The sequence below is a fragment of the Nanorana parkeri genome, unplaced genomic scaffold (assembly GCF_000935625.1).
Source record: "Nanorana parkeri isolate BGI_ZX_2015 unplaced genomic scaffold, ASM93562v1 scaffold87, whole genome shotgun sequence".
In the NCBI taxonomy this organism is placed as follows: Eukaryota; Metazoa; Chordata; class Amphibia; order Anura; family Dicroglossidae; genus Nanorana; species Nanorana parkeri.
In genome coordinates this window covers 1264956-1277284 of record NW_017306355.1, presented here as the reverse complement: position 1 = coordinate 1277284, position 12329 = coordinate 1264956, and the positions used below count along the sequence as shown (strand labels likewise).

Below are 12329 nucleotides of genomic sequence, written 5' to 3'. Positions count from 1 at the left end.
CCACACGTCATTTATTTTACATTTACGTTTTCTACATTTTAGCCTGGAATGCCTCAAAATGTTGCATACTGTTAAAAGGGTGCTGCGAGTGGGAAAAAAAAAAGGTTGAAAAACGCTGGCCTAGACAACACTGATTTTATTATGTATTTTTTTTTCCAATATCTAAAAACCTAATCCACATGTACAATACTTTACAGGGCATTCAACTGCAGGCTACCTTTGGACAGAACGGAAGATTGATGATATGTCTTCGACAAACAGGGATAGGTATGGTAATCTCATTCAGGGATAAACTAATACAAAGAAGGCATAATACACTGCAGCTCACCTATGCAGTATACACTAAATGTTGACGGGAGATTGATTTACAGTTCAGTGAATGGGTGGTACTTTTCTTCACTGTATAAGGGACTATAAATGAATACGGAGCTTTTGGTTGGAAATAGCAAGCCTTCTAGTTGATGCTTTTTGCATTACCCAATTCCCTATCAACTTAAGTGTGTTTTTTAGATGTTACTCACAATATAGTCCACAGTAAATACTCAGGGTGGGGGATGGGGGTGGAGAAGGTGCATTGCCTTTCAGTGTTGAAGGCACTGAACAGGCTAGAAACCCTGTTGTCCTGCAAGCCATGGAATTCATCACTTCTTCAGGCCTTGCCCCAATTGTAATGACTACAGAGAAACGTCATGTATGTGTGCCAAATAAGTACAAAGAAGTTCTTCAATGAGGGTCGTGAAAGGCAAAAAAAGACAACACTCACCTTTGCCACCATGTATAGCCACTGCCTCCACCCCCTTAAGGAGCAGATATTCATGTATAGCATCTACATCTGCCTTCTTCTCTGCAAATATCAGCACCTGGGAAAACAAAATCAGAAAATAATATTACACATCTTGTAGGTAGACGTATATACAGCCAAAGAGCCAGACCATTTCCACAAAATGTATAGATTGAACACTAAATTGGTCATATTTCCACAACAAAGGAACTAAACTGGGCTTTTTCATGTAGCTATATCATAAGCCATTTCCTCCACATTGCTTTGTTTCAAACCCAAAATGCAGAAGTGAGGAAGATAGTCAAGGCAATATCACTGGAAGGAAGGGTAAAACAAAAACAAATATAAATTTGATCTTCAAGCACCATATTCATTGTTTAAATCATATTTTACCCATTGACTGAAAGGCAGGTTAGGTTTATACTTGACGGAGCCACTTGGGCCGGTGAGTTTGACCAAGAAACTTTCGGCACGAGCGCCAGCCACGCCATTGCCCTATACACATACACCACAGCAATGAAGTAATAAAATGAACTAGGATCACACTAATCCAGCACGTTATTATTCTGAGTTGCCCCACTCTAGCGGCAGCCATATTGAGTGGGGCACGTGAGATTAATAACGTGCTGGATTAGTGTGATCCTAGTTCATTTTATTACTTCATTGCTGTGCTGTATGTGTATAGGCCAATGTAGTTGGATCTGTATGTGCGTTATAATTAATAAAAAATTTATCGATTAAAAAAAATTTGGATTAATCGAAGACGAAAATTTTAATCATTACCAGCCCTAGTTTATACATTCTATTCACCTTCTTTGCTATTGGTACCAGAGTCCACCACTAAAGCAATCATCAGGGGATTCCTTTCTTGATATTATCGGCTACAGCATTAACATACAGTATGCAGAAGTTACTAAACAAAGACAAGTCACTGTTTCAGCAATGGATAAGTATGTTTGTGCTCATGGCAAGCTTTTTGACCCGGGACAGCTCATATATTGGTTTACTTTGCTTATTAAAATGCTATGTTTGGGCATTTCTAATAAATACATAAATTATATACTCACAGGAGGTGGAGTCTTCTGTAAACACTCCAATAAATAAACCATCTTTGCTTCCTCCTTGACATATTCCACTTCCTTGAGAAAACAAAAGCATGACATTAGTTGCTTTATACTATTAAATAGTACAAAGCTATAGAGATACCTTATGTGCTCATGCTATTTACATTAACAAACGTGTTATATAATAGAAGCTTTGAATAGGGAGTGTATAGAAATTTAAAGAGAAGTGCCTTACTTGTATGACATCCAAGCTTGCAGCTCCTGCACGGCCCACGTTAATGGTGATAGGCTTTACAAGGGCACTCTTGGCAAAGTTCTGGATCTTCTTGGGCATAGTGGCACTAAAGAGAAGTGTCTGTCGTTGACCCTATATATACACACAGTGAGAAAAAGTGAAGCATTTACAACTTTTAAAGCCCAGCTGTAGTATTTGGAAAAAAATAAAAATAAATAGTTCAACTGAAGGTACATAAAAACATAATAATTAAGCCCAAAATACTCCATCCTATCAGCAGCCTGGAAATAAAGATCACTACTGTGTCTTTAATAACAATATCAAAAGTACATACAGACTTTTGTATTTAATAGGGATGCTCCGATACCGATAAAAGCATCGGTATCGGCAGCGATACCGAGTATTTGCACTCGTACTTGCACGAGAGTACTCGTGTAAATACTCCGATACAAAAAACGAGTACCTGTACCTGCACACAGGACCTCCATAGCGTCTTCAACAAAACAAGATGGCCGCGAACTCCTCCTCCATGTCCTCAGTCATCTGCTCCATTCTGACCTCTTCTCCCGCTGATTGGCCGATTGGATGATGACAGGCTTCCTCCAATCGGCCAATCAGCGGGAGAAGAGGTCAGAATGGAGCAGATGACTAGGCTGTGACACGGAGTGGCTGAAGCAGATGGAGAAGACGACACAGCAGGTTAGTACTGCAGCACCATACATACCAAAAAAGATAAAGCAGCTAACAAGTGTGGCTGGTTTAAAAAGGGTTAACAGGATCGGGACAAGTATTCCAATTACAAAAAGAGTATATTAGCTAAAATATCAGTTTTGGACATAAATATCATATCATTAACTGGTTTAAAAAAAAAAAAGCATAACATACAATTATAAATCTTCAGGTATGCAGATCTGCTTGTATAATGTGCTCTCATTCATATATGCTAATCAGCTGAAACCATGTGGGAAACAAACTGATTTTTTAAGAAGGTGCTACTATGTAACTTCCTTGTTTCTCCCACTGGAGATTAATACGTGTATTTCAGATACCAGCGGACAACAAAGGATAATACGTTATATGAAACATATTATCCTTTGGTGTCAGCTGATTAGCATATATGAATGAGAGCACATTATACAAACAGATCTGCATACCTGAAGATTTATAATTGTGTGTCATGTTTTTAAGGGTTTTTTTTAAAACCAGTTAGTGATATGATATTTATGTCCAAAACTGATATTTTATCTAATAAACTCCTTTTGTAATTGGAATACTTGTCCCGATCCTCTGTTAACCCTTTTTAAACCAGCCACTTTTGTTAGCTGGTTTATCTTTTTGGTATATATGGTTCATTTTGGTTACGGATCTGGTTGACAAGTAATTATGAGATAAAGGGTCATTTAAATGGTTCGGATCTCCAGGCAGAAACAAAATCGTTTTCCATTAGTACTGCAGCACCGCATGGGGGCTGAGCACAAACATGCTGTTTAACTGCATATAATATTTAAAAAAAAGACATTAAAGAAATAACTATGCAGATATTGCTAACTAAGGCTTGTATCCCCCTAGTGGGGAAAATAGATGAGCACATGTCTAGACTCCAGACCAGACCACTGTATAGTGTGGCACAGCTATATCCAATTCTGCATACCTGGCTTTATTTAAAAAATAAAAAAATGTATAATAATATAAAGCCAGTTATACAGAATTGGATATAGCTGTGCCACACTATACAGTGTTCTGGTCTGGAGTCTGGACATGTGCGCATCTATTTTCCCAACTATGGGGATACAAGCCTTAGTTAGCAATGGCATGATAAATATTCATTTCATGTTCTTCATAATATTAAGAAACTGACCTAAAATCATGATTTTGTATTGCTTAAGAAAAAAATTGCCCTGTCCCTTTAAGAAAAAGTATCGGTAATTGGTATCAGCGAGTACTTGAAAAAAAGTATCGGTACTCGTACTCGGTCTTAAACAAGTGGTATCGGAGCATCCCTAGTATTTAACATTGTTTTGCCCCTTTTACTCAATCAGGACTACTAAGGGGCAGGGATCAGCCATCCAGAGAAAATAAGAACTGCTGGTAGGAACAGTCATTAGAAAAGAAAGCAGAAAACAGTTTGGTATATATCAGCTGGGAAGTCTCTACATTAAGAAATACATATTATAGATATGCCTTGAGATCTTTATTAACCAAGTATAATTTCACCTGTGCCTAGGGTTCAGATTTAAAGAGGTTGTGTAAAAAAGAATGGGGAGAATTTACTGAAAATAGAACAGATCAATACTGGAGCAGTTGCCCATAATAACCAATCAGCGTCTCTCTTCAGTTTGTTCAGTTAAGCTTTGAAAATAAAAGAGAAAAGCTGATTGGTTGTCATGGGCAATTGCTCCAGATTCTGCCTGCTCCAGTTTTGATAAATGCCCCTCAATGAGTGGAATGCATCAAAACTCGTGCAGACAAAATCTGGAGCAGTTGCCCATGGCAACCAATCAGCTTTTATGTTTCATTTTCAAAGCCTAACTGAACAAACTAAAGAGAGACGCTGATTGGTTATTATGAGCAACTGCTCCTCTTCTGTCTGCTCCAGTTTTGATAAATTCCCTCCCAATGTGTTTTACATTGTTAGAGAGAGAACATTAAATATGGATATGTGTATAGATGCATTAAGGAAAATCCCCCCCCCCAAAAAAAAAAAAAAAGTAGATTAAAGCAATAAATGGAGGGTTAGGGCTGATTCATACCATCTGCATTGGAGCTGCGCTGGCTGGTGTTTCCAGCGCAGCCCCAAGGAAATTTGCATTGTCACGGATGGTGTGCATTCACACCACTGCATTGCAATGCGGTGGTGCGTGTTGGAAAAAAAAAGGAAAGCCCGTCTTACTTTTTTTAATGCAGCAGAATGCGGAGCGGTACAACCGCCTCACACCCTGCTGTGCCCGTAGAAGTAAATTAAATGTTATTTGTGACATTTCAATAAAGTTTTAAACACAAAAAAAGTACAGTGGGGGGGGGGATCAGCGCTTCAGCACTGTGCTGGGGGCTGTGTGATTATTGCAGTGTCTGGTGGGCCCTTAGTTGTAGTTACCTTGAAGTACGAAAAGATGGTCCTAATATCCTCTTCAAAGCCCATATCAATCATACGATCAGCCTCATCCAGAGCCAGATACCTGCAGATATCCAGGCTCACCATCTTTTTCTGTAGGAGGTCCATAAGCCGACCAGGAGTTGCCACCATCATGTGAACACCCCTAAAGCGGGAAAAAAAAAACACAAAGTTTTGTATGTGCTTAGAAGCTTTTCCAAGGTGTACTGTGCCTTCAAATTCTATTAGAAACTACACTGAAAAATACCCACAAATTATTTTCTAAAAGCAGGGGGACCACTCGATTACAAAACACAGAAAACTACAGTGGATGGGATAAATGTATTTAAGCAAAGTTTTATCCTAAGCCATTGCTGTTTACTGCTGATAACTAGGCAATACTATTATGCCATTTTGGGTGACTGTCAGTCAAATATATTATTTGTCTTTTTTTTCCTTGTGCGTTTACCCTTTAGACATACTTTCTACCATTCCTTCCCATTATACTGTGGAAAATGTATACAAATATATATCATATAAGGCTGTATGCCCTACAATGGTCATTGAATTGCAGGCCAATTTTAATGGAAGGACACACCAAGATGTTTAGACTGGATACACTAATAAAACCAGGTCCCACAATCTGACTGCACTAGACTGCTAAAATCCGATTGGTTGCTAGAAGCATTGGATACACGATTACTCTTTGTGGCATTGATAAAGTTCTTAGTGATTATACATTCTCTTATATGAAGTGCTACATAAGGCAAGCCAATGCTATCAGCAAGTTTTTAAAGTATTCTAAGCTAATAAAATATGCTGACAACGCTAACAAGTCCCTACAGATACCTCATAAACAGCTCATACAGAGATTGCATAACTAAGGACAAGTGAAGTGTGTATAACAAATGTCAGCCTAGCACCCTTCAAAGCTTCACAATATTATAATCACAGAAACCTATAAACTGAGCAACAGTGTTGAAATATCTGCTTATTCATATGGCATGCCTAAGCAAACTTGGCACCTTACAGAAGAATGAAGACCAGTAATACAGCATAATAAAGATAAATAGATGAAGAATTTACTAGAGGGAGCATGCAAGAATATGTTTAAATCAGGGTCCTTCTAGTGGGTTTTAATCTGCAGAAGCAGATAACATGCACTTGCAAGTCCTGGGCTCTCTTACTAGAAATTCCGGCAAGCTCTGCAAGTACCATCAAAAAACCTGCCTTAGGTATCTGTAAGTTAAAGACTCAAAACAAATAAAGGATAAATATAGAACATGTCTAAAAATGTGTAATTGTATAAAGTAGGGATGCACCGATACAGATCCTAGTATCGGTGCCGATGCCGAGTATTTGGGCGAGTATACGTACTCGGCCACATCTCCGATGCCCAGCCCGATATTTCAGGTATCAGGAAGCCGGCTCCATGCTCCCTCATCACTTGTGATGAGGGAGCATGGATCCAGCTTCCCGGCCAATCAGGAAGCCGGGCAGCATGTAATGACGTGCTGCCCAGCTTTCAGATTGGCCGGGAAGCCATCTCTTCACTTCATGACGGGGGAGCATGGAGCTGGCATCCCGGCCAATCAAGAAGCCGGGTGCTGCTTCATTACACGGCTTCCAGATTGGCCAGAAAGTCAGCTCCATACTTTCTCGTCACCTAGTGACGAGAAGCATAAGGACGGCTTCCCTGCTAATCAGGAAGCCAGGTGGCGAATCATTACACGCCGCCTGGCTTCCTGAATGAGACTTCTGGTACTCAGTATCGGCGAGTACCGGAAAAAAAAAAATATCGGTACTCGATACCGAAATACCGGTATCGGTGCATCCCTTGTATAAAGTAATACAAAAAGACCAAAGCCGTTAGTTACCCTTTCAGAAGAACATAACTTGTTAGGAGACATGAGTAGATCAACTGAAAAGCAAAGCTCAGCCTGTGACTACTGTGCTAAGAGTGGGAGGATGATAACTCCAAGCTGTCCCACACAGCAGAAAAGATGTGCTGTAGGAGCAAATCTTGCCATTACTGCACAGACAGACAATAAAGAAACCGGTACTGGATGAATATTATTACAACTAACATGCAGATCACTATATGGTGCGCCTTTAGTATTTGTGCAAGAAATGAAGACTTACTGCTTAATGGTTTCCATTTGCTCTTTGACAGACATGCCACCTATACAAAGTGCAGTACGCAAAGTTGGGAAGTTGTCTTCTTGCAACAATTTGCAAAAATACTCAATTATGCTGTGTGTCTGACGTGCCAACTCTCTCTGTACAACACAAAAGGAGACATGAATAATCAGCAAATGGTAAGAAAAGGCCATGAATCTTTGGGTGGCTATCATAGCAACATAAGACATGTTCACACATTCTGCAGATTTCCATTGAACGCTAAACTTTACCCAAATGTTTTGTCTTCAAGTTTTGGATATACTGGGGAAGGTTTAAGGCCATTTCCATCACTGATTATTTCAGATTTATGAAATAATTCAAAAAATCCCCCATATTTAATAAGAATCAGAATATTTTAAATAAAACAAATAAAAATGGCATGGACAAATTGATGAGACCTTCATTTATTATTCTGTTGCAAAACCTAATTATTGCAAACAATCAATTTCTGCAGCTTTTAAGAAGAGTTCTGCACCTGCCAACAAGTAGTACAAACAGACAGATAGTCTTTTCATAGCTCTTCAAATAAGAACTGTTCACTAGCAATCAACTTGTTTCCTAATAGAAACTCTACTGAGTTAAAGTGACTTCCCCCTGAAAATTCCACAAATCTCCCACAGAGAGTGTTGAATGCCTGCATCCCCCACCATGCACCGTGGTTCCTCCTGTTGACCCTGTACTAATGTAGGGGTTGGAGGAAGGAACCAAAGGTGTGTGTTGGGGATTGCAAGCATGCAAAACTCCCAGAAGTGTTGAGTTGTGAAGACATTGCTGGAGGCTCACAGAGATGTTCAGACATGTCGCCTGTTGGAGAAGTAAGTATTTACAGTGTTTACCACAAGGAGACGTTTCTTAGATTTTTCAGGGGGTGCAACAGAGTTGCTTTAGTTGCTAGAAATATGTCTGTGAAGGTTCTCATTCATCCAGGTCATGGTATATCTGTAAAGAAATAAGTCACAGTTGCCTTGACTTATTTTTTAAAGATACAGGCATAGAAAGTACAAAATCTGTTGACAAATACCGATGGGCAAATGATGAGTCCATACGGTCCTTCCCTCTTTGTGAAAGGTAGTCTCTTTTCTTGCTCTAGACCAAACATAATGACAGGCAGGGTGAACACCAGTGTTTTTCCAGAACCAGTGAAAGCAATTCCGATCATATCCCTTCCCGATAAGCTGCAATAAAACATGCAATAAAACGTATTAAAAGTCTATATAAAACATGTGGCAAGGTATTTGGAAATTTCACGTTAATGAAAATCAGCTTTAGTTACAATCAGTGCCTTTATCCTATATCCTTTATATGGAAGAATAAAAAACTAAATTAAAGCGAAACTCCAGGAATGATCTTTTTATGGAAACTTACATTAGTCCAGATTGGCTCGATGTAAGTTTCTAGATCTGTTCATCCGGAGGGCTGCGGGGGAGGATGCAAAATACTGTAGTAGTCCGTGCTACTTACAGTAATGGCTGTTTTTTTTTGTCTGTGGCTCCCAATCTGCGCACTGAAAACAGAGAGTCTCTGGCTCGGCACCGCCAACATGTAATGAAAGCCTTGTATTTTTTTCAATAAATATAAGCCATCCCTTGACTCAATGAGGTGAAGATTGTGATGTCAACAGCCCCTCCCCTCCACCTCATCCGATCAGATGTGGGATACCGATGCCCGATGCTAAAGGCCCATCTCTGGTCTTGGCGGCAAACATGTACAGTTTGTTGTTAAACCTGGATGCCAGGATGTCCACATTCGGCATTCCCTCGAGACAAAGGTACCATTCTGTAGGATCCAGACTTTGACAACTGAGGAAGTCCGTCTGCCAATTTTCCACGCCTGGGATGTGCATTATGGACAGGGCCAGGACGTGAAGTTCCACCCAGGCCAGGATTAAATCCACTTCTTCTCAATAAGGGATGAGCACTTTTTTTAATTGCAAAGCACCGAGGATATGATTGGACATTGAGAAATGTGAATTATTACATTTTTGATTGTTAAAACAGTTTTAAGGACGTTTATTGTCATTTTGCTCGTTTGTTTTTGAGGGCAGTTTACTTTAAGATTAGAGAGTCATTGGGTGGATGTTATTTCAGTAAGCACAGCTACTTTAGGTAGGGTTGATTTAGGAGCTCGGAATGTGTTGTATATTTGATCTTCCGATGACTGCCGGATGGTAAAGCTTGTACAAACTGCCCTATGAGAAGATCAGCAAAGTACCCTACACTATAGGGATCCCCTGAGACTAAAGCAGAGCCAAAACAGGGGCCAGCACCTTGAAGACAAAAAGGTGACAGAAAAACACAGGTAGCGTTGATGGGCAGGAAAATGGGGATAGGCAAATATGTATTCTTGATGTACACTGACAGCATAAAGTCTACTGTGTGTAGGGAGGTGATGACAGAGCAGGTAGATTTCATACAGAATTTTTGGAATCATCCCCCCCCCTCCTTCCTGCTTTAGGGACAGTGAACAGGTTGGAGTAAAACTTCTGGAATCGTTCTGTCTCTGGAACAGGGACTATGACCCCTTAAGAAAGTAGCTGACCACCTAGGTTAAGATGCTCTGGACCCAGGCATCAGGATGTGCTAATTGAGGACCTTGCTTGGATTTGGATCCTGAAGCTTGGGAGGGATAAAACCAGCCCTTCATCTACTCACATAGTGGGAATTCCCTGAATCTGGATTGGGGTAGGATGCAGAATTCCCTTTTTCTTCAATCCTCGTAAAATTGCTGAAAAGAAAATAATGTGTAAGAAGAATGTCCTACAAACAAATCAGTCACAGCAAAGCTAAAAAGGCAAAGATAGCTACTTGTACCTACCCGCAGGAAGTTTCATTTCCTTAAAAGTCTTGATAGGTTGAGGAATGCCCTCGCCTTCCACCAAAATGTGGTATTTGCGCCGGACACGTTCATGGCGTGCTTGAGACATTGCTAGAATATAACGTGGAGCACGCCAGCTGTCATGAAAAAAAAAAGAAAAAGATAGTGTACAATATCTACTAATATGTTCAAGGTTAAAAAAAAAAAGAAGTATCACTGCGATGTTAAATAAATAAATGGAAGAAGTCAACATATAATATGGGCACATAGGAATGAATGACAGCACATAACCCTTGTTGTCACAGGCTTTTACATGCATTGTTAGAGAAGTCCAATAACTTCAGAGCAATCTGAAACAAAAACATATTAGAATCTGTTTATTAATGTTTTACCCAATATTCACACAACTTTCACTTAAGACTCACTCATTTTCTTAATGGAGTCTCTCTGGAGTTGTGGCACTTGGGTTAAAAAATAATTGATACCTTTAATCTTTAAAAAAAAAAAAAAATAATTGATAAATAGACCCCACCAAAAATAAACTACAGCAGGCTCACCACTGATGTTACCCTTTTCAGGATCCCCATATCAAATCAATAAAAATAAAAAGTTCTGGCAAACTCAAGACTCACCTAGTCCTTATGGGATCATCATATGTGATTCCTTTTGCCATTTCCTTCACAGACATCAGAGCTGTAGGGAAAGGAAAGCAATGACTGAACATGAACTCCCATGAACAATTTGCTAAGAATCCATCTTGAAAGATGTTGCAGGGATTATACAGTTACTAAAAATAGTCATTGTCATAAATCTTTAACCCTCCATTTCAAATCCATTGTTCTAGTACTCAGGTTTCAGGTTCTAAAACTGCACAAATGCTTACAGGTCAAAGAACAAGTTAAATATTATAGAAGGTGCACCCTGCTTACATGCAACCTGATAAAAAAAACTCTACCTTTGAAAAAAAAAATACAATTTTAATTTATGTTCAGGAACTATGGGGAACATTTATCAAGCAAATTAGCAACCTAAGTCACAAACCAGGCTGCCTCTCTCTGCAACAGGAACAGGTTTACAGACCTGTGCATCTGTATTCAGTCTATATTTTCCTAGGCAGCCATGTGCAACAGTTTGCAAAGTTCTGAAACATATTCATAACTGGATAGTGATGTGCGCGGGCCTGTGTGAACCTTGTTCACCGTGGCCCATGGCAAACTGTCGGTGACACACCACCCTCTGGGTCAAGGTAGTTGTGGCCAGGGCATTCCCTACACCTTTGTTATGTGTAGCTGCAGGGCAAGGAATACCCAAGCTGCAACTGATTAGATCGGGAGGGAGGGCAATGTGTCACTGACAGTTCTGCGCAGGCTTGGATGAACTCCAAGCACACGCACATCACTAAAGATAAGAGATTTTCACTCTAAACAGATGCTTAATTAGGAAGTGGTCAGGTTTCATTCTGTCACAATGTTACTTTAGAGCAGCCATGGGAGTAATTTATGACTCAAGCAGTAACCTTGCGGCAAATCTTCATTGAGTTTCAAACTATACACCGCTCAATACCCAAAAGTCAGACGACACGGACCCAACCAGTCACATAAAAAATACGTGCTGGCGAAACAAAATCCTGAAATTCCAAAGTAGAGCCGCACATCTGACAGTTCATGAAAGAATCAGATTTATTAAAAGTATATACCATCCAAGTGCACAGCAAAATCATCCCCCACCGGATCCATGTTGCAGATAGGTTTAACCATAGCAACATCTATCTGGTGGAACGAGTGAAAGGCAATGGGATCAGTGTGGGATGATTTTGCTGTGTACTTGGATGCTATAAACTTTCAATAAATCTGATTTATTTTTTTATGAACTGTCGGATGAGCGGCTCTACATTGGAATTTCAAAATCTTGCAGCAAATCTGTCACATGATCTGTTTCGCATTGCTTTGCCATGTGGCAATTGATAAATGTCCCCAAAGTGCTTGGGTGGACTGGCATTGATGCCCACACTGCATTACTGACTTAAAAATGGGAACTTATTGAGTTGTGCAAATCACTTACAGAAAAATGAAACCTACATGTGCCCTAATGCATATTCAAAAGATTATTTTTCTTAAGCTGAGCACATTCACAAAAAAAAAAAAAAAAAAGGACCTTTCTCTT

The 12329-nt window shown here is 39.7% G+C and overlaps 1 protein-coding gene across 1 annotated transcript in view; it reads right to left on the bottom strand.

Moving 5' to 3' along the window:
• The window catches only part of DDX41 (DEAD-box helicase 41), a 20556-nt gene that overhangs the window by 4910 nt on the left and 3317 nt on the right, over positions 1-12329 (bottom strand). The window contains exons 5-13 of the mRNA XM_018552392.1: positions 10799-10859; positions 10167-10303; positions 10004-10076; positions 8374-8527; positions 7314-7450; positions 5175-5337; positions 2081-2212; positions 1849-1920; positions 764-860 (exon numbers count right to left, since the gene is read on the bottom strand). Coding sequence (XP_018407894.1) covers positions 764-860; positions 1849-1920; positions 2081-2212; positions 5175-5337; positions 7314-7450; positions 8374-8527; positions 10004-10076; positions 10167-10303; positions 10799-10859 — 1026 coding nt within the window. The remainder of the gene's footprint in view (positions 1-763; positions 861-1848; positions 1921-2080; positions 2213-5174; positions 5338-7313; positions 7451-8373; positions 8528-10003; positions 10077-10166; positions 10304-10798; positions 10860-12329) is intronic.